The following is a 25185-nucleotide window of genomic DNA, read 5'->3' on the forward strand; positions in this document are numbered from 1 at the left end:
TGTATTTTGATCTCAGTCATGGAAATGTGGCAACATTGCTCCTGAATCTTGATGTTTCCAACCAATTTATTTATAATCAGATTGAATTTTTAAAGGAAAAAGTATTTTAAGGCACTTAATTTCTGTGCAAATCAAACATATATTTTCTGTATAGGCTGTCATTACTATTATGAGTACCTAAAGCAAAAATAAGAAAAAAACAGAGAGCACAGTATAAAAACATGTAGAATGACAGAAAAGAGTCTACAGCTAGAAGAAGACCACACATGGAGCAAACCCAGTTCTTACCCCACTATTAAAGTCTTATGTATTAGTTGCTCTCTTTTCGTTATTCTTCTTTCCCACCCTCTCAATTACTTGTTAATAATATTTATGGATTTAACACAACCTAGTAGAAACTTCACATTTGGTGAAATACTCAGGCATTGGGTGAGACAGTTAATTTTAACTGCTAATGTTGGCAATGGATTCAAAGTCAAAGCACAATCTGACCAGCAGACAGTTCAGAATTTGAAACTATACACACTGTTTTAGGTATAATTTAGGTATCTGATTTTATAAATAGAATGACTGTTTCAATTAAATCAGCACTAGATGCAGAGAGTTAATTTTGTAGTTTCTCTCAGTGGCAAGTGATTAGTTCTTTAGCTAATTTGGTATTCCATGAATTGAGAAGTTTGAGAACCAACAGAGTTGGAAAACAAATTTCACCTATTTCTTCTCCCTTATCCTCTGGCTCTGCCCCAATCTTCTTCACTTCCTCCGTACACATGCTTCCTCAAATTTTGCCAACATTTTTTTTTTAACACCAGTCAGCTCCCTACAGAGAAAGTTAATTGCCAGCAAACTGGGTAAACCACCTTTTTCTAATAATGACCCAATTCCTCTGATGACATATAAACCCAAACTTGTTGAGCCCAAACAATCCTACTGGTAGAAACACAAACAATGCAATACTAAAATGCAAATTAAAGCTAGAATTCTTAAATAGAACTCAAAAGTTTTGTTTGCTAAGGAATTGCTGGTGATAGCGATTCAAAACTAAATAGCAGGGCTTCCCTGGTGGTGCAGTGGTTGAGAGTCCGCCTGCTGATGCAGGGGACACGGGTTCGTGCTCCGGTCTGGGAAGATCCCACATGCCGCGGAGCGGCTAGACCCGTGAGCCATGGCCGCTGAGCCTGTGCGTCCAGAGCCTGTGCTCCACAACGGGAGAGGCCACAACAGTGAGAGGCCCGCGTACCGCAAAAAAAAAACAAAAAAACAAAACAACAAAAAACCTAAATAGCAGAAGAGACTGATGCCAGTGACTCTTACAAGAAAATCCAACATTATCAGTGTTATTACTGTCATCACAACTGTCACAATGTCTGGTAGATAAGATGACTCCTTAATCTCATGGAACTTATAAGGCCCAGTTTCTCTATACACAAACATAAAGTATAGGTTTGCACTACATGGTAAGAACAACATTCAGCTACATCATTATGGAGGTGATAATTACATATGAACAAGATGATGTAAACAGTAACTACAAACTATCAAAAAGCATTCTTCCCAAACACTCTTCGACCAAGGTTGAGTGCTAACATTTCCTTCTCCCCAGAACAACACTTTAGGCAGTGTTGCTAGGTAGTGGTTATCGACAGAGTGAAGTGATTAGAGCACATCTGAAATTATAAAATTGTCTCTAAAAAGATGTTTATTCATTCAGATTTCTAAAACATTTATTAATAATCCACTATGTGCCAAGTACTATGTATTATGTGCTTAGGTACTAAGGAGGCAATAAAAGCAAGATTACCCAGAAACTCTGGATGATGGCCTAAATGTTTCTGCTATTTTAAAAAAAAATTTCCCCGTAAAACTGGATCATTAGCACTGAAAATACAGCGTTAAAAATAATCTGGTTTTGGAGACAGGGAGTGATACAGGAACCTCCTAACTCCTAGGTAAATAAAAAGAGGAAAACGGGTCAGCTGTAACATCTCTCAGATTGTATTCTAATTTGTAATTTATTTATACCGCACCCTTTCCATAAAGTTTTAAGGTGGCTTAGAACATATATAAACTGTAATAAGATGGCATAAATTAAAAAGAGAAACTCTAAAACAAAAATGGAAATACAAGGACAGCAATTATAAAACAAAGCCAGGAAAGTTCAAAATTTGGGCTTTTGCAAATTAAAAAATTTAGATTTAAGTGTTCCAGTAAACAATTCAAGTAGAGAAATCTTATTAGTGATGCCATTCAATACCCAGAAGAATAAAAAAGATTAATTGGGGCTTCCCTGGTGGCACGGTGGTTGGGAGTCCACCTGCCGATGCAGGGGACACGGGTTCATGCCCCGGTCCGGGAAGATCCCACATGCCGCGGAGCGGCTGGGCCCATGAGCCATGGCCGCTGAGCCTGCGCGTCCGGAGCCTGTGCTCTGCAATGGGAGAGGCCACAACTGTGAGAGGCCTGTGTACCACAAAAAAAAAAAAAAAAAAAAAAAAAAGGATTAATTGCTTTGAAGTACTACTACCTATTAAACAAAGAATTTTTTTCAGGGTTCCTTACACAGACATTACACAATGCAATCAACAATTATCAATTACATCCTTAGAAGAGTTATCATGACAAGTTTCATTGGCCTCTTTCTTAGAGTATCACTTCATAAAAGTTAATGGCATGACCCCCAATGCAGACTTTTCTGGGAGACAGATCTAACATGCCCTCTGAAAACCAGAATGCCTAAGAAAGAAGCATGCCTGCCTAGGCCACCCCCGCACCTGGAGATGAGGGAGGAGTACTCTGCAGACAAGGATGACATTCTCCTTAGGAAATATTTTAAAATTTATTTTTAATATATGCATAAATAGGTACTTGAAGCCTTTAAGTTCCTCACTATACAGCATAGCCTCAATTTTTTTACCCTGTAAAACTTTTAGGATATGCAATTCCAAGCACACTCAGGGTCCAAGAATTCAGCATACTGGACTAGAAGGTGATCCCTGGAGATTTATATATAATCTGCAATATCAATACAAGGAGGTAAACTTAATTAACTCCATTACTATACTATGATCAAGAATAAGACTTAGTACATTACCACCAACAGTCATGGATCTGGTCAAAGAAGGCTGTAATAAAGTTTCTTCATCATTAAATTGTTTCTTAAGTTCTTCTACAGATTCCAGATGGAGTTGAAGAAATTCTGCTGTTGCTGCTGCTGCTTCTTCTTTAACAGGATCTATCATTCTCTTCAGAAGTCCAAGGTCATCCTTTTGGACTTTCAAACAAAGCTTTTCCATTTCTCGGATATTGGAGCGGAGTTGCTGTAAAAGAAAAAAAAATCTTTAAAGCCACCATCTCTTAATATAAAATATCTTTATTTTCAGAGGTAATTTGTGATAATGGCTTTCAATGGAAATCAGAAGTATTCTTTACAACAGACAGTATGTATTAATACTTTTCTGTTTTTTCATGTCTCTGGCCAAATCCAGCTTCTTTAGAACTCACATCCTCATACTCTGAATTTATTTAGCATTTTTTCCTTCATTAAATGTGATTATTACAAAGGTAACAAATGCTCTTCATAACAAATGAAACACTGCAGAAACACATCAAGAAAAACTTAATGACTTTTTATTTTATATTGGAGTATAGCTGATTAACAATGTTGTGTTAGTTTTCCCCACTTCACCAATCCTACCACTTCTCTTAACTCAGTCCTTTCACATACTTATTGCTCATACAAACATTAGCATATACAGCTTTTCTTTTTATAAAAAACAAATTACATTATGCACAATAATCTACAATTGACAAACTTCCACACCCCAACTTAACAATATCGTAATGGATATCCCTCCTGGTCAATGACTGTACCATATTCCATAGTACTGATGTAATATAATTTATTCGATCACTCCTCCAGTGATTAAAGTCATTCATGTTGTTTCCAGTTTTTAGTTATTACAAACTATGAAACAAATGTACTAGACTATAAACCCTAATATATGGTAACAGTATATATTAGTGTTCTAGCATATACTATTATACTACATTTTGTAGGAATGATTCCCCAAAGTTACTCACTCAAAGGATAATATGTATCTTTATTTCAGTAGCTATTATCAGTTCTTCCTCAAAAGGCTTAACAACTCACACTACCACTAAAGTCTGAGTTCCCATTTCCCCATATACTGCCAGTACTACATGTTATCTCACTGTTGTTTTACTTTGAATTGCTCTCTGAAGTTGCTAGATTTTTATGAAACGATCTTCTCTGCTGTTAAAAATCACCTATTGCCATAATTTATAAATTTTTCTCTAATGTTGATATAATAAATTATGGGCAAATTTCATGGTATAGGGCCATTTTAATATTTCCTAGATAGACCCTCCTTGGTCAATATATACAATTTTTTAATATACTGTGGGATTCAATTTGCTAATATTTTATTTGGAATTTTAGTACATCTGTATGAGTATGTGAATGTGTGTGTGTGTGTGTGCATGGATGCACACATGAACAGTGTGTGTGTCTATACTATCTTCACTAGGTTTAAACTTATTCTAACAGGTTTAAGTTTGTGCTAGCTTCATAAAATAAACTGAGGAGCTTTTCATCTTTTTCAGTGGTCTAGACTTTGAAAAACATAAAAACCAATTCTTCTTTTACAATTAAACAGAACTTGTAAGAATGATCTATATATGATGCTTATTTAAAATTATAGATCTCTAGTCATATAATATTTTAAATTCTTTTCCCCTAATGTACTTTCACAGACACTAATGCAAATCCTGTACAGGAGACAGAACAAAAAGTACTGATTTCTTAAATTTTTCAAATGCCTACTTTGAGTGAGGTGATGTAGTCCATATTATTACATTCCACATTATTACACATAGAGAAATCAAAACAAAATTTTTTCAGGATTTACTTAATTATCTAGCAGCAAAACTCAGGTTAAAACCCAGGTATTCTTACAAGTCCAGCAACCTTTCTATTAAACTATAACCATAATTCCTAGCTATACGGTACCTTAATACAATCTAAAGTATCTATTGTATTCTACTAAAATTAAAGCTAACTCTGAAAAAAAAAGTAGTTTAGCTACCACCTAGAGCATCTTGTAAGATATTGTGGGTGAATCAAAAAGTTGTACCTCTATCCTATCATGACTCTATGCTTCATTTAACTTTATGTCCACTCTTATCATCCCCATGTGAGCTGGAAAACCTAAAGATAATTGGACTGTGAATTAAAAATATGTGATACATAAGCATTTTAGATGTAAAATTCATGGAACCCTAAGGGGCTTATGTGATCATTTAATTCAACTTCACAATTTTACAATATGCAAACTAGAGTCCAGCTGAACACAGTGGCAGAATTAGGACTAGAGTCCAGTTCTCAAGTCCTGGAAAAATATTGTCTCCTACACACCTCTTGGCTGTGTGATTCCTTTCTGGAATACAGTTATAACTTGGTTATGTACTTGCTACATACTTCATAGAGGTATTTTAGGCGATGTTACTTTGGAGAAGCATTAAGAAGTTTCTGCAGCTAATGAGCATTTGCCTCTGACATATTCTTCCCCTCTTATAGAATCTGTACATATGTTACATCCCCAGTCAAATTACAGTGTCTAGCTTTAAGAACCCTTTATTACTATGGGTGAAGGGAAAAATGTTAAGGGAGAGAAAGGAAATACCCATTTAACTATAAAATCTGATACTATAATAACAAAAACACAAATAATGGCTAAATTTGTATCAACACTACTGTAAGTTGTCCATTATGCTAAGTGCTTTACCTTCTTTATCTTGTTTTACCTTCACAATTTATTTTTGAAATAGATATTATTGTTATTCTCATTCTACAGAAGAGAAAATTAAAAGCAAATTAAGAAAATATCCCAGGATTACACTTCTAGTAAAAAGTAAAGCCAGGAATCAAATTCAGGCTATAGAGCATGTGCTCTCAACAACTTTACTATATAGCTATACTATCCAAAAGAAATACAATACAAACTATAAATGCAAGCCATACACTATGTAATTTTAAATTTTCTAACAGTCACATTAAAAAAGTAAAAAGGAAGAGATTAGTTTTAATATATTTTATTTAACCCAATGCATCCAAAACATTATCATTTCAACATGTAATCAATATAAAAATTATTAATGAAATATTTTACATGATTTTATTTGTAGTCAGTCTTAGAAATTTGGCATATATATTACATTCACAGCACATCTCAATTCAAACTAGCCACATTTTAAGTGCTCAACAATTATATGTGGCTAAGGGCTACTATATTGGACAGCTACTATATAGCTACAGAGTCTCTCTAAAGTTAATATGTGAAGAATATAAAGTAGGTGTTTCTGCTTCTGGCTATAGCAGGCTGGATAATTATAATAACCCTCCCATCAATGACTACTTAAAAAGATGAAAGCAACATAAATCACAAAACAAACCAAAAGAAAAATAAATTCAAAAGCATCAAAAAAGCAAACAAGGGCTTCCCTGGTGGCGCAGTGGTTGAGAGTCTGCCTGCCAATGCAGGGGACACGGGTTCGAGCCCTGGTCTGGGAAGATCCCACATGCCACGGAGCAACTGGGCCCGTAAGCCACAATTACTGAGCCTGCGCATCTGGAGCCTGTGCTCCGCAACGAGAGGCCGCGATAGTGAGTGGCCCCCGCTTGCCACAACTAGAGAAAGCCCTCGCACGGAAACGAAGACCCAATACAGCCATAAATAAATAAATAAAGCAAACTGTCAACAAGTAAAAATAAATAAACACTATTATTAAAAAAAAAAAAGCAAACAAGATAGCGAGAAATTTGTAGGCCAAGAATTGGGCAAAGATGGAAATCCAGAGACATGAGTCCTGAATTTAGGTCACATTTGCTTGAGGGTATCTGATTACCAGAGTCCTTGACAGCCTCACAAATCTCAGGGTAAAATATCCAATGCCAGGACCTGCTACGGATAAGCACTATGGTACCTTGGGTTGGAATCTTAAAAGAATTGCACCCTAGGAGCACAGGTGATCCTGAAATAAATCAGCCCTTGCAGGAACTGCAGTTTGGTTTCCTGTCTTTTGTGTAGCTAACATAAATCTTTATCTCTGAAATAGTATAAAGATAATCTTGGAAGTTAGTACCCCAGAGGCTTAGAAGAAGCAAATGAACATCCTCTCTGGAGGAAAATAACGTCACATCTAGCTATCAATAACTTCCATAAATAATTTTTCAAATATAATGTCCACCAATCAAAGACAATCAAGCACATGAGGACATACACAACATAATGAAGAAACAGCAGAAACAACAGACAACTGAAACATCCAAAGGGACATCTAATAGGGGAATTAGCAAATGTAACTTATAAAACTATGGTTATTTTGTCCCAAGATATAAGTATCAAGCTTGAAAATTCAGGAGATAACTGGAAACCATAAAAGGCAAAATATAGATTGTAGAAAAGAATGAATATCATTTAAAAATACAGTACACAATCTTTGTACACTGTTGGTGGTAATGTAATTTGGTACAGTCACTGTGAAAAACAGTATGGAGGTTTCTTAAAAAAATAAAAATAGAACTACCATATGACCCAGCAATTCCACTCCTGGATATATATCCAAAAAAATCGAAAAACATTAATTTGAAAAGATACATGCGAAGATTGCTGGGGAAGATGGCGGAAGAGTAAGATGCGGAGATCACCTTCCTCTCCACAGGTACACCAAAAATACATCTACACGTGGAACAACTCCTACAGAACACCTACTGAACGCTGCCAGAAGACCTCAGACCTCCCAAAAGGCAAGAACCCCCCCCCACGCACCTGGGTAGGGCAAAAGAAAAAGGAATAAACAGAGACAAAAGGAAAGGGAAGGGACCTGCACCAGTGGGAGGAAGCTGCGAAGGAGGGAAGGTTTCCACACACTAGGAAGCCCCTTTGCGGGCGGAGACTGCGGGTGGCGGAGGAGGAAAGCTTCGAGCCGCGAAGGAGAGCACAGCAACCGGGGTACGGAGGGCAAAGCGGAGAGTTTCCCGCACAAAGGATCGGTGCCGACCGGCACTCACCAGCCCGAGAGGCTTGTCTGCTCACCCGCCGGGGTGGGCGGGGCTGGGAGTTCAGGCTCGGCTTCGGTCGGAGCAACGCGAGAGGACTGGGGTTGGCGGCGTGAGCACAGCCTGCAGGGGGTTGGTGCGCCGCGGCTAGCCGGGAGGGAGTCCGGAGAAAGGTCTGTACCTGCCAAAGAAGCAAGAGACTTTTTCTTCCCTCTTTTGTTTCTTGGTGCGCGAGGAGAGGGGATTAAGAGTGCTGCTTAAAGGAGCTCCAGAGACGGGCACAAGCCGTGGCTAAAAGCGCGGATCCCAATGATGGGCATGGGACGCTAAGGCTGCTGCTGCCGCCACCAAGAAGGCTGTGTGCGAGCACAGGTCACTATCCACAACCCGCTTCCGGGGAGCCTGTGCAGCCCGCCACTGCCAGGGTCCTGGGATCCAGGGACAACTCCCCCAGAAGAACGCACGGCGGGCCTCAGGCTGGTGCAATGTCACGCCTGACTGCCACCGCAGGCTCGCCCCGCACACCGTGCCCCTCCCTCCCCCCCGGCCTGAGTGAGCCAGAGCCCCCGAATCAGCGGCTCCTTTAACCCTGCCCTGTCTGAGTGAAGAACAGACGCCCTCCGGCGACCTACACGCAGAGGTGGGGCCAAATCCAAAGCTGAGCCCCTGGGAGCTGTGAGAACAAAGAAGAGAAAGGGAAATCTCTCCCAGCAGCCTCAGGAGCAGCGGATTAAAGCTCCACAATCAACTTGATGTACCCTGCATCTGTGGAATACATGAATAGACAACGAATCATCCGAAATTAAGGAGGTGGACTCTGAAAGGAAGATTTATGATTTTTTCCCCATTTCCTCTTTTTGTGAGTGTGTATGTTTCTGTGTGAGATTTTGTCTGTATAGCTTTGCTTCCACCATTTATAATAGGGTTCTATCTGTCCGTTTTTTTTAAATTATTTTCTTAATAATTATTTTTTATTTTAATAACTTCTATTTTATTTTACTTTTCTTTCTTTCTTTCTTTCCCTCCTTCCCTCCTTTAGACAACGAATCATCCCAAATTGACGAGGTGGACTTCGAGAGCAAGATTTATGATTTTTTCCCCTTTTCCTCTTTTTGTGTGTATGTGTATGCTTCTATGTGAGATTTTGTCTGGAAGCTTTGCTTCCACCATTTATCCTAGGGTTCTACTCGTCCGTTTTTTTTTTTTAACTTTTTTTCCCTTTTTCTTCTCTTAAAAATTATTTTATTTAAAAAACTTTATTATATTTTATCTTACTTTATTTTATTTCACTTTATCTTCTTTTTCTCCTTCCCTCCTTCCTTCCTCCCTCCCTTTTCTTTTTCTTTCTTTCTTTCTTCTACTAATTCTTTCTTTCTACTTTATCTCCCTTTTATTCTGAGCCGTGTGAATGAAAGGCTTTTGGTGCTGCAGCCAGGAGTCAGTGCTGTGCCTCTGAGGTGGGAGAGCCAACTTCAGGACACTGGTCCACAAGAGACCTCCCAGCTCCACATAATATCAAACGGCGAAAATCTCCCAGAGAACTCCATCTCAACACCAGCACCCAGCTTCACTCAACGACCAGCAAGCTACAGTGCTGGACATCCTATGGCAAACAACTAGCAAGACAGGAACACACCCCCACCCATTAGCAGAAAGGCTGCCTAAAATCATAATAAGGCCACAGACACCCCAAAACACACCACCAGACGTGGATCTGCCCACCAGAAAGACAAGATCCAGCCTCATCCACCAGAACACAGGCACTAGTCCCCTCCACCAGGAAGCCTACACAACCCACTGAATCAAGTTTAGCCACTGGGGACAGACAACACAAACCACAGGAACTACGAACCTGCAGCCTGCAAAAAGGAGACCCCAAACACAGTAAGATAAGCAAAATGAGAAGACAGAAAAACACACAGGAGATGAAGGAGCAAGATAAAAACCCACCAGACCTAATAAATGAAGAGGAAATAGGCAGTCTACCTGAAAAAGAATTCAGAATAATGATAGTAAAGATGATCCAGTATCTTGGAAATAGAATAGGAAAAAGGCAAGAAACATTTAACAAGGACCTACAAGAACTAAAGATGAAACAAACAACGATGAACAACACAATAAATGAAATTAAAAATACTCTAGATGGGATCAATAGCAGAATAACTGAGGCAGAAGAACGGATAAGTGACCTGGAAGATAAAATAGTGGAAATAACTACTGCAAAGCAGAATAAGGAAAAAAGAATGAAAAGAACTGAGGACAGTCTCGGAGACCTCTGGGACAACATTAAACGCACCAACGTTTGACTTATAGGGGTTCCAGAAGAAGAAGAGAAAAAGAAAGCGACTGAGAAAATATTTGAAGGGATTATAGTTGAAAACTTCCCTAATATGGGAAAGGAAATAGTTAATCAAGTCCAGAGAGCACAGAGAGTCCCAAACAGGATAAATCCAAGGAGAAACATGCCAAGACACATATTAATCAAACTATCAAAAATTAAATACAAAGAAAACATATTAAAAGCAGCAAGGGAAAAACAACAAATAACACACAAGGGAATCCCCATAAGGTTAACAGCTGACCTTTCAGCAGAAACTCTGCAAGCCAGAAGGGACTGGCAGGACATATTTAAAGTGATGAAGGAGGAAAACCTGCAACCAAGATTACTCTACCCAGCAAGGATCTCAAATTTGATGGAGAAGTTAAAACTTTATAGACAAGCAAAAGCTGACAGAGTTCAGCACCACCAAACCAGCTTTACAGCAACTGCTAAAGGAACTTCTCTAGGCAAGAAACACAAGAGAAGGAAAACACCTACAATAACAAACCCAAAACAATTAAGAAAATGGTAATAGGAATATACATATCAATAATTACCTTAAATGTAAATGGACTAAATGCTCCCACCAAAAGACACAGATTGGCTGAATGGATACAAAAACAAAACCCATATATTTGCTGTCTACAAGAGACCCACTTCAGACCTAGAGATACATACAGACTGAAAGTAAGGGGATGGAAAAAGATATTTCATGCAAATGGAAACCAAAAGAAAGCTGGACTAGCAATTCTCATATGAGACAAAATAGACTTTAAAATAAAGACTATTAGAAGAGACAAAGAAGGACACTACATAATGATCAAGGGATCGATCAAAGAAGAAGATATAACAATTGTAAATATTTATGCACCCAACATAGGAGCACCTCAATACATAAGGCAAATACTAACAGCCATAAAAGGGGAAATCGACAGTAACACATACATAGTAGGGAATTTTAACACCCCTCTTTCACCCATGGACAGATCATCCAAAATGAAAATAAATAAGGAAACACAGGCTTTAAATGATACATTAAACAAGATGGACTTAATTGATATTTATAGGACATTCCATCCAAAAACAACAGAATACACATTTTTCTCAAGTGCTCATGGAACATTCTCCAGGATAGATCATACCTTGCGTCACAAAGCAAGCCTTGGTAAATATAAGAAAATTGAAATTGTATCAAGTATCTTTTCCAAGCACAACGCTATGAGACTAGATATCAATTACAGGAAAAGACCTGTAAAAAATACAAACACATGGAGGCTAAACAATACACTACTTAATAACGAAGTGATCACTGAAGAAATCAAAGAGGAAATAAAAAATACGTAGAAACAAATGACAATGGAGACACGACGACTCAAAATCTATGGGATGCAGCAAAAGCAGTTCTAAGAGAGAAGTATATAGCAATACAATCCTACCTTAAGAAACAGGAAACATCTAGAATAAACAACCTAACCTTGCACCTAAAGCAATTAGAGAAAGAACAAAAAAAACCCAAAGTTAGCAGAAGGAAAGAAATCATAAAAATCAGATCAGAAATAAACGAAAAAGAAATGAAGGAAACTATAGCAAAGATCAATAAAACTAAAAGCTAGTTCTTTGAGAAGATAAACAAAACTGAGAAACCATTAGCCAGACTCATCAAGAAAAAATGGGAGAAGACTCAAATCAATAGAATTAGAAATGAAAAAGGAGACGTAACAACTGACACTGCAGAAATACAAAATATCATGAGAGATTACTACAAGCAACTCTATGCCAATAAAATGGACAACGTGGAAGAAATTGACAAATTCTTAGAAATGCACAACCTGCCAAAACTGAATCAGGAAGAAATAGAAAATATGAACAGACCAATCACAAGCACTCAAATTGAAACTGTGATTAAAAATCTTCCAACATACAAAAGCCCAGGACCAGATGGCTTCACAGGCGAATTCTATCAAACATTTAGAGAAGAGCTAACACCTATCCTTCTCAAACTCTTCCAGAATATAGCAGAGGGAGGAACACTTCCAAACTCTTTCTACAAGGCCACCATCACTCTGATTCCAAAATCAACAAGGATGTCACAAAGAAAGAAAACTACAGGCCATATCACTGATGAACGTAGATGCAAAAATCCTCAACAAAATACTAGCAAACAGAATCCAACAGCACATTAAAAGGATCGTACACCATGATCAAGTGGGGTTTATTCCAGGAATGCAAGGATTCTTCAATATACGCAAATCTATCAATGTGATTAAACCATATTAACAAACTGAAGGAGAAAAGCCATTTGATCATCTCAATAGATGCAGTGAAAGCTTTCGACAAAATTCAACACCCATTTATGATAACAACCCTGCAGAAAGTAGGCATAGAGGGAACTTTCCTCAACATAATAAAGGCTATATGTGACAAACCCCCAGCCAACATCGTCCTCAATGGTGAAAAACTGAAAGCATTTCCACTACGATCAGGAACAAGACAAGGTTGCCCACTTTCACCACTCTTATTCAACATAGTTTTGGAAGTATTAGCCACAGCAATCAGAGAAGAAAAGGAAATAAAAGGAATCCAAATCAGAAAAGAAGTAAAGCTGTCACTGTTTGCAGATGACATGATACTATACATAGAGAATCCTAAAGATGCTACCACAAAACTACTAGTACTAACAGGTGAATTTCGTAAAGTAGCAGGATACAAAATTAATGCACAGAAATCTCTGGCATTCCTATACACTAAGGATGAAAAATCTGAAAGTGAAATCAAGAAAACACTCCCATTTACCACGGCAACAAAAAGAATAAAATATCTAGGAATAAACCTACCTAAGGAGACAAAAGACCTATATGCAGAAAATTATAAGAAACTGATGAAAGAAATTAAAGATGATACAAATAAATGGAGAGATATACCATGTTCTTGGATTGGAAGAATCAACATTGTGAAAATGACTCTACTACCCAAAGCAATCTATAGATTCAATGCAATCCCTATCAAACTACCACTGGCATTTTTCACAGAACTAGAACAAAAAATTTCGCAATTTGTATGGAAACACAAAGGACCCCGAATAGCCAAAGCAATCCTGAGAACGAAAAAAGGAGCTGGAGGAATCAGGCTCCCTGACTTCAGACTATACTACAAAGCTACAGTAATCAAGACAGTATGGTACTGACACAAAAACAGAAAGATAGATCAATGGAACAGGATAGAAAGCCCAGAGATAAACCCACGCACATATGGACACCTTATTCTTTGATAAAGGTGGCAGGAATGTACAGTGGAGAAAGGACAGCCTCTTCAATAAGTGGTGTTGGGAAAACTGGACAGGTACATGTAAAAGTATGAGATTAGATCACTCCCTAACACCATACACAAAAATAAGCTCAAAATGGATTAAAGACCTAAATGTAAGGCCAGAAACTATCAAACTCTTACAGGAAAACATAGGCAGAACACGCTATGACATAAATCACAGCAAGATCCTTTCTGACCCACCTCCTAGAGTAATGGAAATAAAAACAAAAATAAACAAATGGGACCTAATGAAACTTAAAAGGTTTTGCACAGCAAAGGAAACCATAAACAAGACCAAAAGACAACCCTCAGAATGGGAGAAAATATTTGCAAATGAAGCAACCGACAAAGGATTAATCTCCAAAATTTACAAGCAGCTCATGCAGCTCAATAACAAAAAAACAAACAACCCAATCCAAAAATGGGCAGAAGACCTAAATAGACATTTCTCCAAAGAAGATATACAGACTGCCAACAAACACATGAAAGAATGCTCAACATCATTAATCATTAGAGAAATGCAAATCAAAACTACAATGAGTTATCATCTCACACCAGTCAGAATGGCCATCATCAAAAAATCTAGAAACAAAAAATGCTGGAGAGGGTGTGGAGAAAAGGGAACACTCTTGCACTGCTGGTGGGAATGTGAATTGGTTCAGCCACTATGGAGAACAGTATGGAGGTTCCTTAAAAAACTACAAATAGAACCTCCATATGACCCAGCAATCCCACTACTGGGCATATACCCTGAGAAAACCAAAATTCAAAAAGAGTCATGCACCAAAATGTTCACTGCAGCTCTATTTACAATAGCCCGGAGATGGAAACAACCTAAGTGCCCATCATCAGATGAATGGATAAAGAAGATGTGGCACATATATACAATGGAATATTACTCAGCCATAAAAAGAAACGAAATTGAGCTATTTGTAATGAGGTGGATAGACCTAGAGTCTGTCCTACAGAGTGAAGTAAGTCAGAAAGAAAAAGACAAATACCGTATGCTAACACATATATATGGAATTTAAGAAAAAAAATGTCATGAAGAACCTAGGAGTAAGGCAGGAATAAAGACGCAGACCTACTAGAGAACGGACTTGAGGTTATGGGGAGGGGGAAGGGTGAGCTGTGACAGGGCGAGAGAGAGTCATGGACATATACACACTAACAAATGTAGTAAGGTAGATAGCTAGTGGGAAGCAGCCGCATGGCACAGGGATAGTGGCTCGGTGCTTTGTGACAGCCTGGAGGGGTGGGACAGGGAGGGTGGGAGGGAGGGAGACGCAAGAGGGAAGACATATGGGAACATATGTATATGTATAACTGATTCACTTTGTTATAAAGCAGAAACTAACACACCATTGTAAAACAATTATACCCCAATAAAGATGTTAAAAAAAAAAAGAAGAAAAACTAAAAATAGAGCTACCATATGACCCTGCAATCCCACTCCTGGGCATATATCCAGAGAAAAACATGATCTGAAAGGATACATGCACCGCAATATTCATTGCAGCACTGTGTACAATAGCCAAGAACTGGAAGCAACCTAAATATCCATCAACAGAGGAGTGGATAAAGAAGATGTGGTACATATATACAATGGAATATTACTCAGCCATAAAAAGAATGCAATAATGCCATCAGCAGCAACATGGATGGACCTAGAGATTGTCATAATGAGTGAAGTAAGCTGGACAAAGACAAATATCATATGATATCATTTATATGTGGAATCCTAAACAAAAATAAGATACAAATGAACTTCTTTATAAAACAGAAATAAACCCACAGACATAGAAAACAAACTTATGGTTACCAAAGGGGAAGGGCAGGGGGCAGGGGGATAAATTAGGAGGATGGGATTAACATACACACACTACTATATGTAACTAGACAACCAACAAGGACATACTGTATAGCACAGGGAACTATACGCTATGATTTGTAATAACCTATAAGTGAAAAGAATCTGCAAAAGAATGTGTGTGTGTGTGTGTGTGTGTGTGTGTGTGTGTGTGTGTATAACTGAATCACTGTGCTGTACACCTGAAATGAACAGGACACTGTAAATCAACTATAATAAAAAAAAAAATTGACTTTTCCGGTAAGTGGTCTGAGGTGACCTCTAAAAATGGTTCGCTATTCACTTGACCCAGAAAAAACCCCACAAAATCATGCAAGTCAAGAGGCTGAAATCTTCATGTTCACTTTAAGAACGCTCGTTAAACTGCCCAGGCCATTAACGGTATGCATATCCGAAAAGCCACCAAGTATCTGAAGGATGTCACGTTAAAGAAGCAATGTGTGCCATTCTGTCATTACAATGGTGGAGTTGGTAGGTGTGTCCAGGTCAAACAGTGGGGCTGGACGCAGGGTCAGTGGCCCAAGAAGAGTGCTGAACTTTTACAGCACATGCTCAGAAGTGCAGAGAGTAATGCAGAACTTAAGGGCTTAGATGTAGATTCTCTGGTCATTAACCACATCTAAGTGAACAAAGCCCCCAAGATGTGGTACAGGACTTACAGAGCTCATAGTCAGATCAACCCATACGTGAGCTCTCCCTGCTACATTGAGATGATCCTTACTGAAAATGAACAGATTATTCCTAAACCAGAAGAGGAGGTTGCCCAGAAGAAAAAGATATCCCATCCCAGAAGAAACTGACGAAACAAAAACTTATGGCCCGGGAGTAAATGTCGCAAAAAATAAATGCAAATAAAAGTAAAAGAAAAAAAAAAAGGGACATCATTCAAGACCATGTACTCTGATCATAATAAAATTAAACTTGAAACCATTAACAAAAATATACCCATAAACACTACATGTCTGGAAACAAAGAAAAACCCTTATACATAATCCACAAAGCAAAGAAGAGATCACAATGGAAATTATTTTTTTTTTTTAAATAAATTTATTTATTTCATTTTTGGCTGTGTTGGGTCTTCATTGCTGTGCGTGGGCTTTCTCTGATTGTGGCGAGCAGGGGCTACTCTTTATTGCAGTGTGCAGGCTTCTCATTGCAGTGGCTTATCTTGTTGCAGAGCACAGGGCTCTAGGCACGCGGGCTCAGTAGTTGCGGCACGCAGGACCCAGAGCTTGTGGGCTTCAGTAGTTGAATTGCGGTGCGCAGGCTCTAAAGTGCAGGCTCAGTAGTTGTGGCACATGGGCTTAGTTGCTCCGCGGCATGTGGGGCCTTCCCGGACCAGGGATCGAACCCATGTCCCCTGCATTGGCAGGTGGATTCTTAACTGTGCCACCAGGGGTGTCCCCACAATGGAAATTACAATGCTCTGAACTGCATTAGAAAAATAACGCACACTAAAACTTATAGGCAGATGAAGCGGTAGTTAGAAATTTATAACTCTAAATGCATATATATTAGAAAAGAAGAAAGGCTGAAAATTAATAAACTAAACATCCATCTCAGGAACTTAGAAATGCAAAGAAAGTAGAAAATAATAAATATGTGAACATAAATTTCATTAAATAGAAAAAGCAAGCATACAATAGGTTAAAAAAGCCAAATTTTCAGTTTTAGAAGACTAATAAAGTTGGTAAAATTCACTCAAAGTAGTTAAAAACAATAAAGACGGTTCAAATAACCAAAATCAGAAATGAAAAAAAGGGGACATTGCTACTGATATTTCAGATATTAAAAAGATAAGAAGAGGGGATGGCACACTGGTTAAGAATCTGCCTGCCAGTGCAGGCGATACGGGTTCGATCCCTGGTCCAGGAAGATCCCACATGCTGTGGAGCAACTGGGCCCATGTGCCACAATTACTGAAGCCCGCGTGCCTAGAGCCTGTGCTCCACAACAAAAGGAGCCACCGCAATGAGAAGCCGACGCACCGCAACGAAGAGTAGACCCCGCTCGCCGCAACTAGAGAAAGCCCGTGCGTAGCAACGAAGACCCAATGCAGCCAAAAATAAAATTAAATTTTAAAAAAAAGGTAACGAGAGGATATTATGAATACATTTATGTCAATAAACTAGAAAAGTTAGATGAAATGTCTAAAGTACTGGAAAACTGTAACTTACCAAAACTGACAAGAAAAATATCTGACTAGTCGTAACTATTAAAAAATTAAATGTGCATTTTGAAACTCCCCCACCTCCCTGTACACATAAACAAAACCAAAACCAAACAAACACCAGCTTCACTGGCCAATCTTCCAAAGAGTTAAAGGAAATTACACTAATTATTCAAGAGGAAGAGAGAACATTCTCTAACTCATTTTATTTTTTAATTTTTTTTTTTTTGCGGTACGCGGGCCTCTCACTGTTGTGGCCTCTCCCGTTGCGGAGCACAGGCTCCGGACGTGCAGGCTCAGCGGCCATGTCTCACGGGCCCAGCCGCTCTGCGGCATGTGGGATCTTCCCAGACCGGGGCATGAACCCGTGTCCCCTGCATCGGCAGGCGGACTCCCAACCACTGCGCCACCAGGGAAGCCCTAAACTATAGTCTTAATTATGTATTTTGGTGGTAAAACCATACAGAAGAACTAAGTAGCAGTTACCATACAAATCAAGACGGTGATTACTTTTGCAGGGAGACATGTGTTTATAAGTGGGAAGAGGCTATGAGGGGATTCTAGGATGCTGGTAATTGTCTATTTCTTGATCTGAGTAGTGGTTACATGAGTATTCACAGTACAATAACTTGTTCAGGTTTATATTTATGCTTAATGAATTTTTATAGCATGTATATTACATTTCATAATAGAAAGTTACAATAATAGTTTTAGAAATTTTTATTATAATATTTTCCACAAAGTAGCAAAGTGGTGGTCCAACAACAGGGATCTCCAACTATCAAGAAACCAGCTAGAACTTGCTGAGGAAAGCATAATGTAAGTCACTAGCATATGAAACATTTCATCTTCCATTAGTTGGAAGAAATAATGAAAGGAACTACTTTTGGGGAATTAATTCTGACATAGAAGCATAAAATAGTAAAGTGGAAATGAAAACCATGAGAAAGCAACCTTGCCATCTTGGTGTTCATAATAGTTACAAAAAGGAATACTGGAAACAGTGATACTTTAGGCAAGTGAGTCAAGTTTAGAGAAAATACTTGTATGATGCCATAGCAGAGATTATATTGTAATAGGAAAACCTTTTTTAAAAGAGAGTTTCTAAAAAGTAAAAATTCTGACACTATAAAAAAAAGTTAAAAGTTAATCGGATAAGGAAGGAAAGTGACATCTTAAAAAAATCCAATATGATTGGGTAAGGTGTGCTATAAGTTCAGAATTTTAAGATACTTGTTTTTTTTTTTAAAAAAAAAGGAATGAAAAGAAAGGTAAGTAAACAAGGATGAATAAAAAAGAGTGATGTGAAACGAGGAGAACCATGTAAGTAAGAGCCCAGAATGAGCAGAGGCTGGCGAAAAATGTTAAGAACAATAAAAAAGATTTTTAAAATGCATGTAGGGCAAGAGGAACAAGAAAGAAGGTACAGGCCTACTGCTTGGGGCAGATGGTATAATGTTAGCAGACAATACAGAGAAAGCAGAACTACTTAACTCCTATTTTGCTTTTCCATTAAGAAGAAATATTCAAAATTGAAAGGGGCATAAGAAACATGCTCAAAGGAAACTTGAAACATCTTACTGTAAGGATCTACACGGACTTCATGAAGGAGGTGAGATTTGAGCTACTCCTGATGAATAATATTGAAAAAATAGAACTTACTAAATAGAAAGAATAAATCAGGAAAAGACAGAGCTGGAGTAGAAAGATAGAAGACTTCTAAATACTGTATTTCATCAATCTGAGGACACAACATCTTTCCCACATTTTAACATCTCTGAAATTGGAATGTATCTTAAAACAGATGGTTAAAAAAAAGCACTGTGCTATACTTAACTGGCAGCACTTTTCTCTCTCAGACGTACACAAAATACTGGTGTATCTTACAAGTGATGGTACCTTAGATTTAATTTTCTCCCTGAGGTTCTATAGTTCCAATCAGAGTAAAGGCATAGGTACTATAGGTATACTCTGCCGATCAGAGTAGAGGCATAGGTACTATACCTATTTAAAAAAAAGGGGGGGGGGCGGGATCCTAAATCCTGATTAATCGGCTCACAAATATTTCAAGGCAAAATTTAAGTTTAAATTCCTCTAAAGTCATAATAACCTAAAACAATTTACCTCCTAACAGCATTCATTTTGGAATCTACTCTTCTATCTTCTCTTCTCTACCTGGCCTTGCTTCTCTCTAATCTTTTCTTCTTTTTTCCTAACTTTTGTCTACTATCCTCACTTCCTCTCTCCTCCTTGTTCCCTCTCTTTTCTATTGCTTCTCCCTTTAAAATTTTCTTTTAAAAAATTTAAAAGTAGATCAAGTATTCTATATTTCTCCTAGTAAAATCATGAAAGTCACATTTTACTTCTACCAGTTCCATGTCTGACTTTCTTTGTATTTACACTACCTGTGGAACTAGGATAGACTCTGTAGAGCAGTATCTTTCTAAATGTGGTCTGACATCTACTGAATCAGAATCTTTAAGGTAAGTCCCAGAAATCTGTGTTCTCAGCAAGCTCTGCATCACCACTGCTACAGAGGCTAGGCTGACCAAGTTTCTATAAAAGCCAAGTTAATGTTCTTCATTCAATTATTATAGTAGTCACAATTTCAACTTTTTCACTGTTTCAAAATGTGATCACAAAATCTTTCTTATTCCTAATGATTTCTTATCTCAGAGAATAAAACTGTTAAACCTATTCTACTTGCAGTTTCAAAATGTAATAATAGATAGACTTTTGCTTCTGCAGAGTTTGTAGAACAGAGTACTGGAGAGGAGAGAGCTGTACAGAAAGAGAATGCTGGAGATACACAGAAGGGTAACTCTCAAGTATTTGGCAAAGAGCTGATCAGAACATGTATGTGAAGAAGCTACCCAAGGCTGGAGAAAAAATCATCCCAAAAGATTAGAGGGAACAGTGCCCATCACTCATTCAAAGCTGGAAAGAGTGTCTGTTCTCTCCAGCTAAACTGGAAAAACTCTTAATTCATAGGGCATTAGATAGAGCACTCAGAAAGGTTTTTACTTCAGTAGTGGTGAAATAATTAGCCCTAGACAAGCATTGCTCCAATCAAGCTTAATAAATCATAAAAGTGAGGCCCAAAAGGATCAAACTGTTTCCAAGTAACTTAACTATATTCCAGAACAAAGCTCAAGAAGATTTATAGGAATATGAAAATATCTAGCATCCAGCCATGGAAAGGTAACCCAAGCAAAGACCACCAGACATACAGAGAGAGAGGAAAATATGGCTTATAATGAAGACAATAATCAATCAATTGAAACTGACCCAGAATTGACATTGACATTAGAATTAGCAGAGCATATTAAAACTATTATAATTGTATTCCATATGTTCAAAAAGTTAAGTAGAGACATGGAAGATATTAAAATAAACCCAAATCAAAATTCTAGAGTTGAAAATTATAATATGAGATGAAAAATACACTGAATGGAATAACAGATTAGACACGGCTGCTGCTAAGACTAGTGAGCATGAAGGCATAGAAAAAGAAACTATAGAAAATGAAACACACAGAGAAAACAGAATCCAAAAGAATTTAAAAGAGCATCAGTGAGCTGTGAGATAACTTCAAGTAGCATAGCATATGTGTAATTAGAGTCCCTGAAGGAGAATAGAGATTGGAGGGGACAGAAAAATATTTGAAGAAATAATGGCCCAAAATTTTCCAAATTTGATGCAAACTATAAAACAAGAGATCCAAGAAGCTCAATAAATTCAAAGCACAAGAAACATGAAGAAAACTCCACCAAGGCCCATAATAATCAAAGTGCTCAAAACCAGTTATAAAGGGAAAATGTAGAAGTACGCAGAGGAAAAAGACATATTACATACGGAGGAATAAAAATAAGAATAAAACAGATTTCTCATCGGAAATAATGCAACTGAAAAGACAGCTGAACAACATCTGTAAAGTACTGAAAGAAAAAACTCAATATAAAATTCTATATACAGAAAAATTCCTTTTGAAAACAGAGGCCAGATGAAGCCTTTTTAGATAGATACACAAAGGAATTTATCAACAGCAGAACTGCACTCTAAGAAATGTTACAGGAAGTCTTTCAGGCAAAAGGAAAATTACACCACATGGAAATATGGGCTTACACAAAGGCATTAAGCACACCAAAAATGGAAATGACAGAAGTAAATAGATAAGATTTTCCCCCTTTAATATCTAAATCACTTGAAAAAGACAACTGACTGTTTAAACATTATTAAGTATATAACACATGTATAAGTAAAATATATGACAACAATGGCATAAAGACTGGGAGGGGAGAAGAAGTATACTGTAAATTTCTTAAACATATGTGAAATAGTAGAATCTCACATGAAGATAAACTATAAGAGGTATACTATAAACCCTAAAATAACCACTAAAAAAACAAAGAGTTAAAGCCAGCAAGACAAGAAAGAAGACAAAATGGAATAAAAAATACTGAATTAATTCAATATGCATCAGAAACATCATTAGTCAAATGAAAATTAAAATGACAATGAGATACCACTACAAACCTATTAGAATGGCTATAATTAAAAAGGCTAACCATATTAAGTGTTGGCAAGGATATGAAGGAACTGGTGGGAATATAAAATGGTATAATTATTTTGGAAAACAGCTTGGCAGTTCTTAGAAAGGTGAAGAATATGACCCAGTCATTCCATTCATAAGTATTTATCCAAGAGAAATGAAATCCTTTTTCCATACAAAGTCTTGTATTCAAATGTTCATAGTAGCCTTATTTGTAGTAGCCCAAAACTGGAAATACCCAAATGTTCATCAACAGACGAATGGATAAACAAACTGTGGTATATCCATACAACAGAGTATCTACTCAACAATAAAAAGCCATGAAATACTGATACACATTACAACATGGATGAACCTCAAAATATACATGCAGAGTGAAAGAAACCAGACAAAAAAGAAGTATGTATTATATGATTCTATTTATATAAAATTCTGGAAAATTCAAACTAATGTATAGTGACAGAAAGCGGGTCAATGGTTGCTTGAGTAGTGAGGGTGTATGTGCATGTGGGAGGATGTGTGAGGGAGAAGCCAGAAGGAAGGTTACAAATGGGTATAAGGAAACTTTTGGGGCAATGGATATATTCATTATCTTAACTGGGTTCACTGGTGATGGGTTCACATTATCTTGATTGTGGTGATGGTGTCATGGTGTATACATATGTCAAAACTTATCGAATTGTATAGTTTATTATATGTCAATTATACCTCAAGAAAGCTGTTTGGAAAAAAGCAGAAAGAAAACTGCAAAACAATATCATATATTACTTATATATAGTTATGTGCACAAAAATGATAAATACTTAAAACAGGGGAAAAGATTTCCTTCAGATGCAGACAGGAACAAAGTAAATGGAATCAAGAAAGGGTACACAAGGGACTTCAGTGGTATTTTTAAAGTTTTCTTCCAAAAAAGGAGATGAAACTGTGGCAAAATGTTAAGAGTTGACAAAGTTGGGTGATGAGTGTTATATTATTTTTATTATTTCCTACATATTTGTACATTTGAAATGTGTGTGTGTGTGTGTGTGTGTGTGTGTGTGTGTGTGTGTGTGTGTGTGTGTAATTTTTGAAAAAGGTACTTCAATGTTAAGGTTGTTGTCAGGGTAGTTCCTTATTCCTCTCTCAAGCGTTTAAGTTCAGAACCATTTCCTAGGGCTACAGAGAGTAGGTAAAAATATAACATACTAGGCCCCTGACATTCTACACAAAATTGTCTGTACATTGGTGTTTCTGCATTTTTCTAAAAAGTAGACCCATAGTATCCTGATCATTATATTAGCCACCTACCTGGTATTCTTGCTTCAATCCTTGCTCCCTTGGAATCTATCCTTTTCATAATAGTCAAGGTGATCTTTTAAATCATATCAGGTTATCATCTGCTCAGAACCTTCCAAAGGTTTTCTATCCAACTTTGTTATGATATTCTGCAAGGCCTTCCGTAATCAGGCCCAGCTGATCTCTCTGACCTCCTCTCCCGTGCTCACAATCAGCCACACTGACCTCCTTATTACTCCCTGAATATGCCACGCATCCTCTCACCTCAGAGTCTTCACACTTGATTTCCCTTCTACCTGGAGAAGTCTATTCCCGATGGTTTATGCCTTCACTTCCTTCAGGTCTTTGCTCCAATGGCATCAGAAACCTTCCATAACCACCCTATATAAAAGAACACTCATCACCTTCTGTGATTCTCTGTTCTTTTTAACCTGCTTTTGCTTTTATTTCAAGGTACTTATAGCCATCTAAATATTATATATTTATTTATTTTAAAAATGTCTCTGTTTTCTTCACTCCCGCCTGCAGAATATAAGTTCAATGAGAAAAGAATTTTCTTCTGTTTTGCTCACAGCTATATTTCCAGTGTCTAGAATAGTATCTAGGATGTAGTAAATATTCAAATGTTTCTGTTCTTCTAATAATCAGGTCAAAAAGGAAGATAATATGCCAAGTTCTGAAAATCTACAAAAATATCAAGTTTGATACATGGTATATAACCAAGGAAGTTTAAAAAAAAAAAGAAAGTATACCAACTCAGTAATTAAGCTTTGCAGTATGCAAGCAGTAAACAGCAAACTATGGCCAAACTTTCAGTAAAGGTGACATCTCTCTCTTTTTAGTTTTGAAATTAAATTTAATAACTAGTTATGGCTTTTTCCCTTCTTCCAGAAATATCCTGAAATTTCTGTCTAAAGATTAAAAGATATATTTAAATGAATACTTATCCATACTGATAATTGTAAAAAGTAATTATTCTGAGTTAATTAAAATTCTGAAAAATGTCCAATTATGTATTTAATGATTAAAAGAAGAGAGGCTACACATATATTTGCCTTTGTTAAATATTGATTTAAGGATTTCTAATATGTTTTTACAACATGTAATTTTAAGAGCAAATGTACACAGCAGAAAACATTTGGTATCAATAATTAATCTAATTTCTTTACAAACACAGAGCACAAGTCCACTGGTAAACATTTAAACAACTTAGAGTAAACACATTCTAGATGTCATATAATTTATCATTAAGGACTCCAGAGTCATAACTATTTAATTAAAATAAATCTGGACTTCTCCTTGCTTGTATTACCTAACTACTATACTAAGGTATTAATAGTAATGAGTTCACACTTACTTCAAAATCAGAAGGCACCAAAAAGAATACATATAGCTTAAAAAATATTAAATGAACCACCAAAAGGAATGAAAACCAAAGGAGAAAAGGGCCTCCATTCATTTACTCAACAAATATCTAATGAAGACCTACAATATAGGTATTAAGCACAGTATTCCTGAGAATATTCCTGGATTGTCTATCCATCTGAGTTAATAGTAAAAATAATTCCAGATTGGATCCCTGCCCTTCCGCTTATGAAGGCCTTGTGCTTTA

At 37.2% G+C, this 25185-nt stretch overlaps 1 protein-coding gene and 1 pseudogene across 5 annotated transcripts in view; one reads left to right on the forward strand and one right to left on the reverse strand.

Moving 5' to 3' along the window:
- The window catches only part of STX17 (syntaxin 17), an 83526-nt gene that overhangs the window by 27109 nt on the left and 31232 nt on the right, over positions 1 to 25185 (reverse strand). For all 4 annotated transcript variants that reach the window (XM_082842259.1, XM_082842260.1, XM_082842261.1 and 1 more), the window contains one exon: positions 3092 to 3317. In XM_082842259.1, coding sequence (XP_082698385.1) covers positions 3092 to 3317 — 226 coding nt within the window. The remainder of the gene's footprint in view (positions 1 to 3091; positions 3318 to 25185) is intronic.
- LOC309964031 (large ribosomal subunit protein uL22-like) lies at positions 15841 to 16558 on the forward strand (annotated as a pseudogene). The gene has a single exon. The product of its transcript is annotated as a large ribosomal subunit protein uL22-like (transcript).

The sequence above is a fragment of the Leucopleurus acutus genome (genome assembly GCF_964270905.1).
Source record: "Leucopleurus acutus genome assembly, chromosome: 7".
NCBI classification, from domain to species: Eukaryota; Metazoa; Chordata; class Mammalia; order Artiodactyla; family Delphinidae; genus Leucopleurus; species Leucopleurus acutus.